The sequence below is a fragment of the Coenobita brevimanus genome, chromosome 25 (genome assembly GCF_032717465.1).
Source record: "Coenobita brevimanus isolate Jiangsu-jjx chromosome 25, ASM3271746v2, whole genome shotgun sequence".
Taxonomy (NCBI): domain Eukaryota; kingdom Metazoa; phylum Arthropoda; class Malacostraca; order Decapoda; family Coenobitidae; genus Coenobita; species Coenobita brevimanus.
Genome location: NC_136978.1, coordinates 1,918,155 through 1,935,000, shown reverse-complemented (window position 1 = coordinate 1,935,000; position 16,846 = coordinate 1,918,155). Strand labels below are relative to the sequence as shown.

Here is a 16,846-nt window from a genome sequence, read left to right as displayed (position 1 = left end):
GGATAGGTGAAAATATATATAAACTGGCGTACTATGTTGCAAAAATGTTGGGAAGCTGATGATGATGATGATATACAGATGGAGAGTGATGAGTGGAGAAGTTTGCATTGGGAGTTGGGGAAGGAGGGGGTTGGATTGCGATGGTAGGGGATTGGAGGGGGTGGTGGTGGAGGGGTGAATAGCGAGGGGGGACCTATCAAATTCCCCCCCTCCTCCCCCCTCCCCATCCCTCAAATCCACCCCCCATTCCCAGACATCGCCCTTGTAGCGAGTGGGTGTAAAGGTGGGAATGGCTAATTTTCTTTCGCAGCTCACCCCCTCTCCTAAAACCCCTCTCTCCCTCCCTCAACACCCCCACCCTTCTTCAACCCTTCTTTCCCCTCTCCTCAATCCCCTCCCCTATTCCTCTCAACCCCCTATCCGTTCCTCAGACTCTATCCTCAACCCCTCTTCCTTGCTTCAGTCTCCCATCCTTATTTCGGCAACCCCCCCCTCCTTCTGTCAACCCCCCCCTCCTTCTCTCAACCCCCTCCCTCCTTCTCTCAACCCCCTCCCTCCTTCTCAACCCTTCCTCCTTCCCACAATCTTCCTCCACTCCCCAGTTCCCCTTCTTTCTCAAATACCCCTCTTTCTCTAACCCCTCTTCCCTCTAAATCTTCCTCCCTTCCTTCCTTCTCACCTCCTTCCTTCCTTCCCTCAAGCCCTCCTGCTCTCCTAAACCCCCCTCCCTCTACTAAACCTCCCCGTCTTACATCAGCTGTCCTTCCCTCCCTCATCCTCCCCCTCCTTCCCTCAACCCCCCTCCTTCTCTCAACTCCCCTCCTTTTCTCAATCCCCCCTCCTTCTCTCAACCCCCCCCACCCAACCGTCCTAGATCGATGTGTCCCTCCCTGTGGCTGTTCAAAGATTGCCTCGACGCATGGGTTTAGAGAGAGAGAGAGAGAGAGAGAGAGAGAGAGAGAGAGAATTTTGAAGGACAGTACTGATGAAATAGGTGGATAGACTTACTGATAGATATGAGAGAGAGAGAGAGAGAGAGAGAGAGAGAGAAAATCTGTTGCTCTGGTCACACCTTGATCGATTGATTAGAAAATTGATTGGCTTCTGGACAGGTAAGGTTGAGGAAAAGGAAGACTAGGGGAGGAGGAACGTGTGATGATGATGATGATGATGATGATGATGATGATGATGATGATGATGATGATGAGGAGGAGGAGGAGGAAGTTGATTTTTGATGGTGATTGAGGTAACTGTGATAATGGTGATGGTGGTGATGATGATGATGATGATGATGATGCGGAGAAGGAAGTTGAGGGTGATGATGATAAAGATAACTGTGATGATGATGATAATGATGATGATGATGATGCGAGGAGGAGAAGCAAGTTGAGGATGATGATGATGATAAATATAACCATGCTGCTGTTGATGATGATGATGATGATGATGATGATGATGATAATGATGATGGGAGCGGCAGAAAGTAGGAAGGGGGTGGTGAGGAAAGAAGGGAGTGAGGATTTGGAAGACGGGGAGATTGGGGAGATTGTTTGAGGGGGACTGAAGGAGGGGGAAGTTGGAGGAGGAGGAGGAGGAGGAGGCTGGAGTGAGTTGGAGGAGGAGGAGGAGGAGGATTAGGTGGAGGCTGGGAGAGGAAGGCTAGAGGAGGAAGAGGAGGAGGGGAAAATTGAAAGAGGAGGGAGAGGAAGAGGAGGGAAGAAGAAAAAGAAGGAGGGGAAAGGAAACATGTAAGAATGTTGGAGAGAGAGAGAGAGAGAGAGAGAGAGAGAGAGAGAGAGAGAGAGAGACGTTTACAAGAGTCTTAGAACGAAGAGGAAGAGGGAAAAGAGGATGAGAGAGGAGAGGGGAAGAGAGGAGGGGAGAAAGAGACCACGCAGAAAAAGGGGAATGAAAACGTATAAGATTTTTGGAGAGAGAGAGAGAGAGAGAGAGAGAGAGAGAGAGAGAGAGAGAGAGAGAGAGAGAGAGAGAGAGAGAGAGAGAGAGAGAGAGAGAGAGAGAGAGGAGGGGTGCTAATCAAATACGGGTCTTGCAAAACGACTCCTGGCTTCAATGCTCTCTCTCTCTCTCTCTCTCTCTCTCTCTCTCTCTCTCTCCTAGTAATTTCCCTCTCATTTCTTCTCATTTCCTTTATTTTTTCCAGTTTTTTTCATTCCTTTTCCATTTTCATTCCTCCCCTTTCATTGCTTCCAATTCTTTCGCTCCTCCATCTTCTCTCCATCCTTCCTTCACCTCTCTCCCTTCTCAGTAGTTCCCTCTCTCCTCCATTCCTTCCCTTCACCTCTCCCCTCTATTCCTTCTCTCCATCCCTCCCCACCATTCCCTCTCTCCATCTGTCCTTTCCATTCTCTCCCTCCATCTCCCCTTCATTCTCTTCCCTTATCACTCCCCTCTGTTCTCTCCGTCCATTTCTTCCCTTCATTCTCTCTCTCTCTCTCTCTCTCCATCCCTCCCCTTCATCCCCTTCCTCCATCTCTCCCCTTCATTCTCTCCCTCCATCTCTCCCCTTCATTCTCTCCCTCCATCTCTCCCCTCCCCTCCCTCCCTCCATCTCTTCCCTTCCCCTCCCTCCACTCCCCTCACCCTCGTGCATATAGTTATAGGGAAAATCTACGTAGTTAGGAATGCTTATTATTAGGGAGGGGGAGGGGGTGGGGTGAGGATGGAGGGGAGAAGGGAAGTAAGGGGAGAAAAGGGGTAGGAGGGATTGGAGCAGAGAAGGATGGCTGTGTGGGGGTTAGATAGGGGGTTGGATGGGATGCGTTGGGGAGGGGAAGGATGAGGTTGGATGGGGAGAGGGAAGGATGGGGTTGGGTGGGGGAGGGGGAAGGATGGGGTTGGGTGGGGGAGGGGGAAGGATGGGGTTGGATGGGGAGGGGGAAGGATGCGGTTGGATGGGGAGGGGGAAGGATGGGGTTGGATGGGGAGGGGGAAGGATGCGGTTGGGTGGGGAGGGGGAAGGATGGGGTTGGGTGGGGAGGGGGAAGGATGGGGGTGGGTGGGGGAGGGGGGTATCTAATAGTGCTGTGGGCCTTGAGTGTCTTAGGGGGGAGGGAATGGGGGGGAGGGGAGGAATTTCATAATGGGGGAGAGGGGGAGAAGTGGGAGGGTGTCTAGCAATAAGGAGAGGGGAGGGGAAGAAAGAGGGGAGAGAAGGGTGTTAAAGAGGAGGAGAGAAGGGGGAGAGAAAAGAGGGGGAGGAGGGAGGGGGTTGGAAGTTAGTCATGGGGAGAGGAGGAGAGTGGGGTGGGGGGAGGGGAGAGGTTGAGGAGAGAGGTGATGCAAGAGTGAAGAGGAGAGAAGGATAATGGGGGTGTTGAGAGAGAGAGAGAGAGAGAGAGAGAGAGAGAGAGAGAGAGGGAGAGGAGGGGGGGAGGGGGATTGCAGAGGTGATGCAAGAGGATGGAGGAAGGAGAGGAGGGGAGAGAGGAAGGGAAGAGAAGGGAGGTTGGAAGAGAGGGAGAGAAGAATCTAGTTATGAAAGGGGGGAAGAGGGGAGGAGGGAAGGAATGTGAGGGAGGGGTGAGGGAAGAAGAGCGGGGTGTTGGGGAGGTATGAAGGAATGTGGGGAGAGAGAGATGGGAGGAAAAGACGAGGCTGGAGGAGAGAGAGAGAGAGAGAGAGGGAGGGGGGGGGAAGAACAAGAAGGGAAGAACTGGGGGAAAGGGGAATGGTTGGGGAGAGGGGGGGGACAGAAGACAGGAGGGGATGAGGGAAGGTAGAGGGGTTGAGGAGACAAGGTAGGGATGGAGAGGGGGGGGGGATAACGAGGAGGGAGTTAGAGGGGTGAAGAGGGAAGGGGAGGGAGAGAGGGGGACGAGGGGAAGAAGGAAGAAAAAAGGGTTGAGGGGAAGAGTAAAGGAAGAGGAGGGTAGAAGGGGGAAGGGGAAGGGATGAGGGGAAGAGTAGGGGTTGAGGGAGGGGGAAAAGGGGTGAGGGGAAGAGTAGGGGGTGAGGGAGGAGGGAAAAGAGGTGAGGGGAAGAGTAGGGGGTGAGGGAGGGGGGAGAAGGGTGAGGGGAAGAGTAGGGGGTAAAGGAGGGGGGAAGTAAGGAGTGGTGGCGACGGCTGGACTACTGCTAAAGTTGACACAGGCGGCCTCCTCCTCCTCCTCCTCCTCCTCCTCCTCCTCCTCCTTTATTTAGCAGGTGAGTCATAGGAGCCAGGAAAAAATAATACTCACTAGATTTTATTTATAGTACAGAATAAATATAAAAAGAAGTATGTGGTAATTACTCAAACGCCAGGTATATCAATGTCCTTACCTGTCAAATTACTGATGAGTTAGTTATATTTATTATTTATATTTGTAGAGTAATGTAAACCCACTTATTATTCATTATTAGGTATGTTAGGGAGAGCACCTGTTAAAATCATATTGAGATAAATTTAAGTAACTTCTAGAAACTTAAGTAACTTCTATAAATTGTCAGGTGTCATTTTCTCCACCTGTCAGATTTGTACGTTAATTATCAATACTTTAAATAATTAGGGATGTTAATTTAGAGGTCACCATAACTAATTTTGACCTCCAGTAACTTTAATTAAATTACTAGGAAGGCAGGTTATCAGATTCATATTAAATTCTCATGTTAATTATCGATTATTTAAAATATATAGAGATGTTAATTTGGACGACATGATAACCACGTCTGACCTCCGATAACTTCAAAAAACTCCAAGACCGCCAGAATTTAGAGGACATAATTAAATCTAAAATCCAATATCTCCAACAACAAAAAAGTTACTAGAGCGAGCCAGGTGTCAATTCCACAGGTATCAAATTCCCGTAGAGTTAGAGGCGATTAGAGGCCTGTATATGGTGACCTCCGCGGCAATTAGAGCAACAGAGTGAAGAGCGGCATCCGGATTTTTTGAACATGCCAGAATTAGTCACATACTGGATGGATTTTCAGACTTTTTTCAGTTTTGAGTCACATGAGGTACAAGAAAAATATATACGAAAAAATCTGGTCTTGTATCAGAAATATAATGGTGATTTTTTTTTTTTTTTACGAAGAGCAGGAGTCTAAAATGAATGAAAATCTTTGTGGAATTGTGTTGTTTGGTCGTGTAAACAAAGATTATAATATAAACAGGTAATCTTATACGTAACTTAAGGTAATTGATTTATTCCATTTATTAGAGAGCTTAATTAAAGGTAAGTGAGTCTCATTAGCAGGTAATTATGGTCAGGAAGCGTGTTTTTATGAGGTATTTTTCACTGACTGCTTTTGTTGTGTGTGTGTGTGTGTGTGTGTGTGTGTGTGTAGCAGCTTTACAAACTAAGCATAAAGACTGATAGTAAAGTGTTTAGTAGCTACGTAAGTGAAGATAAGTAGATAACTATAAACAGACTTAAAATCAACCTAAGCTAAAGATAGATTATGAATGTGGCTCTGACCTCTTCCTCCCTTGTCCCTCCTCATCTTCCTCCTCCTCCTCATCTTCTTCCTCCTCCTCCTCCTCCTCCTCCTCCTTCTCATCATCATCATCATCATCATCATCCCATCTCCCCACCTCCCTCTCTATTCTCTTCCCCCTCCTCGTTCTGCATCTCCCCCTCCTCCTCCCCCTCTCCCCCTCGCCTGTCTTCTGTTTTTAGGTCATGCTTCGGTCAGGTCACCTTCAACCTTACCCAAGTTCACACTCCGGGCGGGGACGGTTCAAGAGGATGGCGCGGGGTTAGGACGAGAGGAGGAGGGGGAGGGGAAAAAAAATTGAGTGTAAATTAGTTGAGTTATCGCTCCTATTTTCTTTTTCGTTTTTTTGGGGGTACTGGGATTAATACTGATTTTTCGTTATGTGTATTTTATTGTTGGTGTTAATGTTATTTTTATTATTATTATTATTATTATTATTATTATTGTTGTTGTTGTTGTTGTTGCTTTTCTTCTTTGTTATTATTATTATTATTATTACCGGTATTATTATTATTATTTTATTATTATTATTATTATTATTATTATTATTATTACACCTAAGTCCTGTGAACGTTTAATTGGGCTCTGTCTCACATCGTTACTCTTGCCTTAACTACTTCTCTCCGGCGACTCATTCTTCCTTTCATTCATGCTACCTTCAGACGATTTTATGTAGCTTAAGGGAGGCTGTGGGAACTGAGGGGGCAGATCTTGTCTTTATTAACCTCTTCCGTACGAGGTCTCCCTTAGAGCTGAAGAAAATCGTCTGGTAACACTACTACCACCACCACCACCACTACTACTACTACTACTACTACTACTACTACTACTACTACTACTACTACTACTATTATTATTACTACTACTACTACTGCTACTACTACTACTACTACTACTACTACTACTACTACTATTATTACTACTACTACTACTGCTACTATTTTACTACCACTGCTACTAGTAATGCTACTGCTACTACTGTTACTTCTACTACTACTTCTACTACTACTACTACTGTTGGTAATAATAATAATAATAATAATAATAATAATAATGATAACAATAATAATAATAATAATAATAATAATAAATAAATAAAGTGCTTGAAAGTGGTGGTTGAGACATGGATAGTTTCTTGAAGGTGAACTCTCTCTCTCTCTCTCTCTCTCTCTCTCTCTCTGTTTGTCTGTCGTAGAAATCAGAGAGAGAGAGAGAGAGAGAGAGAGAGAGAGATACAAACTCACCCACATACACAGCATATGGGTGAGTAAATGATAAAGCCACGAGGAGGTAAAGAGAGAAAGTGAGCGAGTGAGTGAGTGAATGAGAGAGTGAGAGGGAGTGAGAGAGACGGCGGGCAGGACAACACAGGCCGCCCACAACACAACCCATCTCTATGCAGATGGAAGAATTAGCATGAAAATGAAGAAGTGTGTGAGTTAGGAGTTGGGGGGGAGGAAGGAGTGGGGGGATGGAGGTGGGGGGAGGAAGGAGTGGGGGTGGAGGTGGGGGGAGGAGAGGCTGGAGAGGGTGGGGAGGGATATAGAGGGAGGGAGGAGGGGGGAGGAGAGGCTGGAGAGTGTGGGGGGAGCAGGAGGAAGGAGTGGGGGGATGGTGGTGGGGGGAGGAGAGGCTGGAGATTGTGGGGGGAGGAGGAGGAAGGAGTGGGGGGATGGTGGTGGGGGGAGGCGAGGCTGGAGATTGTGGGGGGAGGAGGAGGAAGGAGTGGGAGGGTGGAGGTGGGGGGAGGAGAGGCTGGAGAAGGAAGAGAAGAGGCTGGGGAGTGTTGGGGAGGAGGAGGAAAGAGTTGGGGTGGAGGTGGGGGGAGGAGAGACTGGTGAGTGTGGGGAGGGATATAGAGGGAGGGAGGAGGGGGGAGGAGAGACTGGAGAGGGAAAAGAGGCAAGGAGAGGCTGGTGAGTGTGGGGGAGGAGGAGGAAGGACTGGGGGGGTGGAGATGGGGGGAGAGAAGAGGCTGAAGAGGGAAGAAGAGGCTGGAGAGTGTGGGGGAGGGCTATAGAGAGAGGGGAGGAGGAGAGGGAGAGGAAGAGTGTGGGGAGGAGGATGGGGGAAAGAAGAAGCTGGGGGTATGAGGGAGGGGGATGAGGAAGGAGGGTGGGGGAGGAAGGATTGGGGAGTGTGGGGAAAGAAGAGATGAGGAGAATGGGAAAAAGGAAGGGAGAAGGAGGCGTGTGTGTGTGTGTGTGTGTGTGTGTGTGTGTGTGTGTGTGTGTGTGTGTGTGTGTGTGTGTGTGTGTGTGTGTGTGCAGGGGAAGGGGGAGTTGAGGAATGAAAAATAGAGAGAGGGAGGGTAGGATGTGTGGCTGTAGAGTGTGGGGGAGGAAAGATAAGGAGAGAGGGGGAGTGAGGGAGGGAGGAGGGAGTCTGAGAGTGGGAGAGGGAGGTGGGGAGTGCGATTGGGGGGGATTAGAGGGAGGTAGAAAGAGAGGGAGGGGAGAAAGGCTTTAATGATGAGGAGCGTGGGGAAAAAAGGGAGGGAGGGAGGGAGGAAAAGTGTGGAGGGAGGAAAGGAGGGAAGTAGCTTGGAGATGGAGAGGAGATGGAGAGTTTGGGGGGGGGGAAGGAAGAGGAGCGTGAGAGAGATGGAAAGAGGAGTGGAGGAGGCTTGAGAGACGGAGAGGGAGGGGTGTGTAGTTGGAGAGAGAGAGAGAGAGAGAGAGAGAGAGAGAGAGAGAGAGAGATTGAAGTGAAGGAAATGAAGGAATGTTGATGTGAGGAGGATAAAGAGATGAAGAAAGGAGGAGAGAAGAACTGGAGGGGAGGATAGAAGAGATAGAGGAGGGATGAAGTGGAGGAAAAGATGGGAGGGATGGGAAGGTGGAGGAAAGGATAGAGAAATAGGGGAAGGGTGAAGAGGTGGAGGAAAGGGAGGAAAGTACTGGAGGGGTGGAGAAATGGAGAGACAGTGAAAGAAATGTGGAGAAGCCAAAGGATGGAGTCCACAAGGGGAGGGAAGGGAGGGATGAAGAGGAGAGGATGGAGGGATGGAGAGGTGAGGAAATAAAGATGGAGGAAGAGAGGGACTTAAGGATGGAGAAACTGAGGCAGTGATGGAGGAGGGATGGAGTGACGTGAGGATGGAGGGAGAATTTTGAGAGAGAGTGGGAGGTGAAAGGGATGGGTGGGGTGAGGAGAGGTTTATGTGGGATAATGGTCATGTAGCTGGGTGTTTGGTGGGTGTATAAGGTGTGTGGGTGTAAGGGTGTTTAGGGTCAGGATGTAGGGTGGGGTGTAAGCAGGGTGAGTGTAATGAGTGTAGGGTAGGCTGGGCGGGTGTATGTGTACCTGTGTGCGTAGAGGGAGTTGGGTCAAGGTGTAAGGTGAGGTGTAGTGGGTGTAGGTGGGGTGGGTGTAGGTGTACTGGTTGTGGCTTCAGGTATTATATATTCCACCCACTGCAGTTTAGTGCCACCTTCTGACCCACCGCCTTACCTTCTCCCCCCCCCCATTCTTCTATCCTCCTCCCCTCATCTCTCCTCCTTCTGCCTCTTCCTTCCCTTCTTTCATCTTCCTTCTCCCTTCTTTTCATCTCTTCCTCTGCTCTCCTATCCCTCCGCTCCTCCAGTTCTCCTTCCTCCTGCCTTCTCACTTCTCCCCCCTTCCTCCCTCTCTGACCAGCATCTCTCTTTACCCACCCCCTCTCTTTACCCACCCCTCTCTCCCCCACCCATCACAGCACCCCTTCTCACCCATCCTTTCACACCCTCACACTAACCCCAGGCGATATTACCCCTGCGTAGGAAAGACATAATCGTGCAGAAGTGGTTAAATCTTCTCTGGTAGGTGGGGTTAGGTCTGGCTGGGGTAGGTAAGGTTAGGTAAAGTTAGGTTGGTGATGAGTTAGGTTAGATAAGGCCAGGTTAGGAAGGTGAAAGTTAGGGTTAGGGAAAGCAAGTGTGATCATTCTAGAACGAGAAAACTTTGAGGGCAGTGGATGAAATGGCATACAGTTTTGCAGTATGCGGGTGAGTGGGGGTGTGGGAGTAGGGGGAGGGGTTGGTTCTTCACCCGGGGCTGGTGGTGGGTGTGGGTGTGGGTGTGGGCTGGGGAGGGGTTGTTAGGTCCTCAGGCGGGCGTTGGGGGTGAACACCATTTGTTGTGTGGGGGGTGGGACAGCATGTGGGGGTGATATATGGGTGGGTACGGTGGGTCTCGTGTGGTGTGTAGGCGTGGGTGGGGTGTGGTGGGTTGTGTGGTGTGTGGGTGGGTGGTTGGTCGTGTCTGTGGTGAGGTAGAAGGCCTGTACATCTGCACAGTGCACCTCACCTTATTATTTAATGTGTAGAGATTAAATGAAGTCCCGTTTTATTCATCTTTTTATCACATACTTATAATACTGCAATCCTTCAGCCTTATCTCCAGCAACCTTGGCCTTTGCGAGACCAAGGGCATACGAAAAGAACAACATCCAAGTCTGGCATAAAGGGTTCACATGCTTAGACAGTGCAGTGTGAGGGAAGGCCTCGAGTCCATGTTTTTGTGCTCTATTTTTCGGTCTCCTTCGGTCCTTTGTGGTCTCCGCTACTGCCAACATGTGTGGTCATTGCCAGTATTAACACGTGTATGTAAAGTCCATCCAAGCAGCTCTGCGGTCTGCTATGAAATTATAATGGCTCTTGGTGACCTTAAATGGCCGTGCTGTTTGTCACTCCCACGCCAGGTGCAAAATATCCTGCTTCTTCTCAAACATGAAATCACAGCAATTTTTCCTTCAGGTGCACCATAATCTGACTTGCTAGTGCTTCATATGTGACTTGAAATGACGCTGATGTTACCCTCTTTACCCATGTGCAGGCTGATGTGTACCTTATGTAACTTTAAATGACCCTAATGTTTGTGCCTTTCCCCACAGGTGCAAGGTAGCGTCTTTAACCTGCTTCAGTACCCTATATGATTTAATGTGACCGCAGTGTTTCTCCCCATTTCTCCCCATCGTATGTGATCTTAAATGAGCCTGATGTTTGTGTCTTTCTCCCCAGGTGCAAGATAACATCCGTGACCTGCTCGTGTGACACCCGTGACATCTTTTGGTGCCCTCACGTGGTGGCATTATCCCTCCACCGCATCAGACACGCACACACCGTCCAGCTCAGGATACCCATCTCAGGTAACACACACACACACACACACACACACACACACACACACACACACACACACACACACACACACACACACACACACACACACACACATTATATATCTGCTAACCCTGCGATTACTATGATTTCCTCCTATGTAAGCAGTATAAGTAAGCATCACTATTTTGATCTATGTTTTATAACAAGGCCTACCTAAAGTACACGCCTGTAAGTGAAAGGGTTAAATGAAGTATTTTTTTAACACTGTGAGTTTACGAGAGATCTTGCCTTAGCGTAAGAAAATGGTCCGGCGGTCGCAAGAAAAATGAAAAAGATATCAAGCAGTGAATTGGCCAAATGGAGTCGTTTTGAAATGAAGAGATTTATGAGATACCTGTCCTCAGCTTAAGAAAATCATCCAGCATTAACAAGAATAATGATGTCTTACCGTCTGCCCGTCCCTTCCATCCGCAGAGACGCTGCTGCAGATGGATCGACAACAGCTGCAGAAGATGATGCAGTACCTGATCAGCGAGCACCACACCGAAGTCCTCCCCACGGCGCAGAGGCTCGCTGACCAGATCCTCCAGCAGACCCACCCCATCAACCACATCCAGGGTAGGTCGAAACGAGTCTTACCGCTTCTCGAACCTTGTTTATCGTGCCTTTTTGTATATATTTTTTTTTATACTGTGTTCCCTTACAGCTGTACAATTATGGTTTTTACTTCCTTCTCCTCGTCTTACATTAGTTTTTCGGTTTTTAATTTTTGTTATTACAGTGTGAATATTGTGATCAGTATTTTTGCATGATTTTTCGAAGTGTTGGTCTATGTCTTACTTAGTACTGTCCAATTTGAGTTATGTTTTTCTTATTTTTTTTCTTATCCTTGCTCCCCCTCACACTTTTTTTGTTCATAGCTTCATCTTCCTTTATTTTCTGTGTCCTCTGTTCTAACCTGTATTTTCTGTGCCATCTGTAGCCCCTGCCATTATTCTTTGTATCCTGTCAGCCTCACGCGGGTTAGGTCATGGCCTCTCTCATCTTCATCTCCTTTCATAGTTTTATATTTCTTTTTCATTCTTCATTACTTTTTCCTCTGCATTGGTGTTTCTTTTTTTCATGAATTTCTCCTCCTTACCTGTTTTTATCTTTCTTTTTCTTTTTATTTGTTTTGATTGTCATTAATTTAGGACCTAATTTTTAAAAGTGTTATTCCTTTCTTGTGTCATAACTCCTCCATTCATCATATTATTGTCTCTCTGTTTCTTCGTTTTCCATTCTTATTCATCTCTCTCCCTGCCTCCTTTTCCCTCTCATGTCTCTCTGTTTATTCTCCCTCCTTCTCTCTTCTCTCCCTCCCTGGTGTCCCCTCCCACGTCACTCAGCCTCCCTCCGTCGCCCTTCCCTCCCTTGTTTCTCCCTCTCCCTTTCCCTCCCCTGTCACTCACTCTGCCCTCCCTCGCATAGTTACAGTCTCTCTCACTCTTCCTTTTGCCTCTCACTCTTTCACTGTCCCTACCATCCCTTATCCTTCCTTCACCCTTTCGTCCTCACCCTCCCTCTCTCCCTTACCCTTCCTTTTATTCCCTCACCCTTTCTCTCACCTACTGTCACCCTTTTTCCTACCATCCCTCACCCTTACCTTTCATTCACTTTACTAACTCTCAACCTCCCTCTTTCCTTCCATCCATCCTTACTCTTATCGTCACACCTTTTTCCCCCTCCCCCTTACGCTCTCTCCCTCTCTCCCTTCCTCCCTCCCTCCCTCAATTACCCTCACCCTCCCTCATCCATTTTCTCACCTGTGGGCTTTCCTTCACCTTTCCTCTCTCCCTTCTTTCCCTCCTTCTCATTCCTCCCCTTCTCCACTTCTCATTCCTACACACACACACACACACACACACACACACACACACACACACACACACACACACACACACACACACACACACACACACACACACACACACACACACACACACACACACGACCCCTGCTGCTCATCTAAGCGCGGAAAATAACACATTGAATCTAGACCAAGGAATGTCATCCCCCCCCCTCAAAAAAAAAAAAAAAAAAAAGTTGCAGCTTCGGACCAATGTCAGTGTTTTTCTTTTTTTTCTTTTTTCTTTTTTTTTTTTTTACCCTATGACCCTTCTCTTGGTGGTATTTTTCTTATGCTTTTTTATTTTTTTTTTTCCCCCCGTCTCCCCCTTCTGGCTGCGTTTGGTTTTCAGAGTTCTAAATGGAGTGACGCGTTCAGGCTCAGAGAAGGGGAGGGGAATTCAGAGTTTGCTTGTTATGGTGGAGCCGTCTTTTGCGATTTTCTTTCGTTTCTTGCTTTCGTCGAATTTGAGGCCTTACAGCTTTTTGTGATTTGCATTTGTCTGCCTTTTTTTAAAAGAAATATTGAGTCTCCCTTTCGGTCCTTGTAAACAACACACCAAAACAAAAAAGTGGCGGGAAGACAAGGGAACATTACGAGTCCATTTCGGGTCCCTGTAAAAATGTAAACAAACCAAGTGCGTTGTGGGGGATGTGAAGGAAGGAAGGAAGGAAGGCCCCGACAGAGATACAGCACGCTCGTTCCCATCCCCCCAAAGGTTTATTATACGAGTGTTGCTCCATAAAGACGAGTCGTGGCTTGCTTGCAGTGCCCGAGTTTTACCGTGGGGCCGAAATGCCTCGTTTAGCGAATACGAGAGCGGGATCGTGGGTAAGGGAAGCAGGGTTACCAATTTAGCGGTGTGGTTTCTGCTAGATGTTCTGTACCATTTAGCAACAGTTGTTAATATTAGCGACAAGAAATCTAGCAGTAACTGGATTTTGAGAGATGTGAGCGTTTCTCTCTCTCTCTTTCATCTAGCTACTGTTAAGACTAAGTTTAGTGGTATTATTGTTTTAGCTTTGCCAGAGAGAGAGAGAGAGAGAGAGAGAGAGAGAGAGAGTGGATGGGAAGGGATGGGACTGCAGACTTGTTATGGTGTCCCTAAATTTCTTGCTCTCTTTTGATTGTGGTTTTCCTGCCCTCTCGAAATGACTATGTTCCTCCTCCCTCCTTCTCTTTCTCTCCCTCTCTCCCTCCCTCTCCCTCCCTCCCTCCCTTCGTCTACCTTCCCCCTCTCCCTTCCCGTTTCCCACCTTCCTCCATATTGCCTTTGCTTCCATCTACTTCGTTCCTTCTCTTGCTTTCTTCTCCTCATCTCTTCCTTCCTTCCTCTTGCCCACCCATGTCCCTCCATCTTCTTCCTCTCCTTCTCTTAATTCCTTCATCTCCTCTTTCCCTTCTTCCTGTTTCACCTGCTTCCCTCCACTTCTTCCTCCCCCTTCCTCCTTTTTCCCCAGCCTCCTCATGTTTTTGTTCCACATCCCTCATCTTCTTCCACTTTCTATTGCTTGTCTCCACCTTTTTCCTTCCTCCCCTCTTCCATCTTCTCCCTTTTCCTCCTACCTACTTCCACCTCCCTTTTCTCCTCCCCAGCATTCCTCCGCCTCTCTCCCCCCATCCATAGCTTTCGTCCACTTACCTCCCCCGTCTCCCAGCTCTCTCCCTCCTCAGCTTTCCTCCACCTTCATCCCTCCCTAGCTTTTCTCCACCTCCCCACCTTCCCTCCACCTCCTCCTTCCTTCCCCTCCACTCCTCCAACCTCCCCACTCTCTTGGCAGATGTCCTACCACCGTCTTTCCCCTCCTTAGCAAATGTTCTTGTTTCTTCTCCTCGTCTTCTACATATTCTAGCGTTTTTTTTCTTTTCTGTGCCTTCTGTTGTACCTATGTTGCGTCCCGTTTGTAATATTTTCTCTCGTAAATTCCCCCCCCCTTTTTTTTTAATTGCCTTTATTCACCAAACGTTCGTCTTTTTCTCATTTTTTTTTAAACTTCCGTCGCCACTTCAGCAAATAAACTTTTTCTTTTATTCTTAAATGATGTCAAAAGTGTATTAGATATTTTACACTCGAATTCATTGTTTTCTTGGACTTTATCATGTTCAGTCAATGTTTTCGATGTACATGAACACACAGGTTTACGTTCAGTCCCTCCTCCCCTCCACAGTTACCCCTCTCTCTCTCTCTCTCTCTCTCTCCCAGCTTCTCCCCCCACCCATTTCCAACCCCTCCCCTCCCCCTTTACCCCCATCTCTTCCACCTTCCCCTCTCCCTTCAGGTTGCATACCCAGCCTCTTGCCAAATGTCCTGCCCTCTCTTCTTTCCCTTAGTTGTTCCTCTCATTTGTCGGTTTGTTGTTAGAGAGAGAGAGAGAGAGAGAGAGCTGCTTAAGATGAGGGAGGGAGAAGCCAGCTGGAGAAAGGGAGCAAAAAGGGGAGGGAGAAGAAAATCAGAATTTGTAAGAGAGGAAAGGAGAGCTGAGAGAGAAGGAGAGGAGAGAGAAAGAGAGAGAGAGAGAGAGAGAGAACCAGCTGCTTAAGAAGGAGGGAGGAGCCATCTGTGGGGGAAAGGGGAGGGGGTGAGACGGTGGGAAGATAGAGGGGTGAAAAAGAGAGAGAAGAGAGAGAACCAGCTGCTTAAGAAGGAGGGAGGAGCCATCTGTAGGGGTAGGGGAGGGGATGAGATGGTGGGGGGATAGAGGGGTGAGATGGTGGGGAATAGGGGGGGGTCAGGTGGTGGGGGTGTCTCACTACCCTCGGCCTAACGCGCCCAATTGAAAATCAATGTCTCGCCTCCATTTGCTTCTGTGCCCCCCCTCCCCCCTACCTACCACCGTACCCCTCCCTCGCCTCTGCTTTCCCTTCGTCTTCTCTCCTTCCTACCTTCTCCATATCTCCCTCCACCGTCTCTCCTCCTTCCCTTTCCTTTTCTCTCCTTCCTTCATTATCTCCTTCTGTCCAACCTTCGTCCTTCCCCCAAAACGCCTTCATTATCGTAATATTCTTGCGTCCTTCTCCTCGTCTTCCTCCGCCATCTTCGCCATCGTCTTATTTTGGCAAAGCACTTCGCATTTACCGACATCATCTCAGACCTTCCTGCTTCCTCACCTCCCTTCCCCAACTCCTAGCTTTCTCCTTGCATTCCCCCTCCCTCCCCAGCTTGCTTCTCCATATCATACCCTTCTTTCCTTCCCCATCCCTACCCCACCTGTATTCCTCCTTCCCTTCCCCCTTCTCACTTGTATTCCCCCTTCCCTACATTTCTCCCCCGATTCCCTTCTCGCCTTCCCTCGTCCCTCCCCACTTTCAAACCCCACCTCCCAACCCCTCCATTCCCTAGCATTCTTCCCGTTCCCATTTCCCTCCCCTCCACCAACCTGCATTTCCCTCTCCCCTCCCCGACTTTGCATTCCCCAACTCCTTCTCCGCCTCGTCCTTGCACTCCCTCTCCCTTTACTTCGTCGGTCACTTCAAAGGACAGATGCCGGTGGGGAGACTCAGAATTTCCCTCTTGTTTACATTTTTTCGGGAGTATTCGGGGGAAGACAAATTCGGTTACGATGGCAGGCGACCACTTTGATTTATTTAACTTCTCCGCGCGCCGAATTCGTATGATAATGGCGTGGGTGAAATACAAATGACGAAAAAACCGAGTCACGTCTTGCATACGTTGGGGCCGAGCTGGTACGATGCCACCGAATTCTCTAGACGCGTTTAGTCGATACCTTGTCCATAGTCTTGCCTGATTCCGCCCCTCCAACTCCCCTCCCCCTCCCTCCGTAGCTCGGTCTGCCTCTCCTTCTTCTCTAGCCCTTGCCTCCTCCATAGTCTCCACCTCGCCCTTCCTTCTGGATTCTCTCTTCCTTCCTGTTCTTCTCTTCCTCCTTCCTATACTTCTCTTCCTCCTTCCTATACTTCTCTTCCTCCTTCCTATACTTCTCTTCCTCCACTTCCTTCTCCTCCCCTTTCCTCCTAGCCCCTATCCTTCCGTCAAACCTTTCCTCTTCGTACTCTTCTCCTCTCCTGTCCTCCCTCTTTATATGGCATCGTTTCTCTCTCTCTCTCTCTCTCTCTCTCTCTCTCTCTCTCTCTCTCTCATTTCCAGGGCTATTTCTTGATCGCCATAGTAATTTGTCTGCAGTCTCATTCACCGGAGAGAGAGAGAGAGAGAGAGAGAGAGAGAGAGAGAGAGAGATTTTATGCTATTAATTAAACTCGCTCTAATCTCGAGTCAGTTTAGCGTCATATTCACTGGAGTAACCCAATTTGTGTATTTTCTCTCCCTCTTCTTTAGTCCCCCCCCTTCTGTGCCCCATTTTCCTCCCATTTTCTTCCTTAGTTTCTGTTCTTTCTCGTTTCCACCCATCATCATCATCATCATCATCATCATCATCATCATCATTTCTTATCTCAT

General features: G+C 48.4%; 1 protein-coding gene across 1 annotated transcript in view; it reads left to right on the top strand.

The window, feature by feature from the left end:
• LOC145393735 (zinc finger SWIM domain-containing protein 4-like) overlaps positions 1-16,846 on the top strand; it is a 222,871-nt gene that overhangs the window by 191,373 nt on the left and 14,652 nt on the right. Inside the window, exons 3-4 of the mRNA XM_080267778.1 lie at positions 10,443-10,570; positions 11,019-11,162. Coding sequence (XP_080123904.1) covers positions 10,443-10,570; positions 11,019-11,162 — 272 coding nt within the window. The remainder of the gene's footprint in view (positions 1-10,442; positions 10,571-11,018; positions 11,163-16,846) is intronic.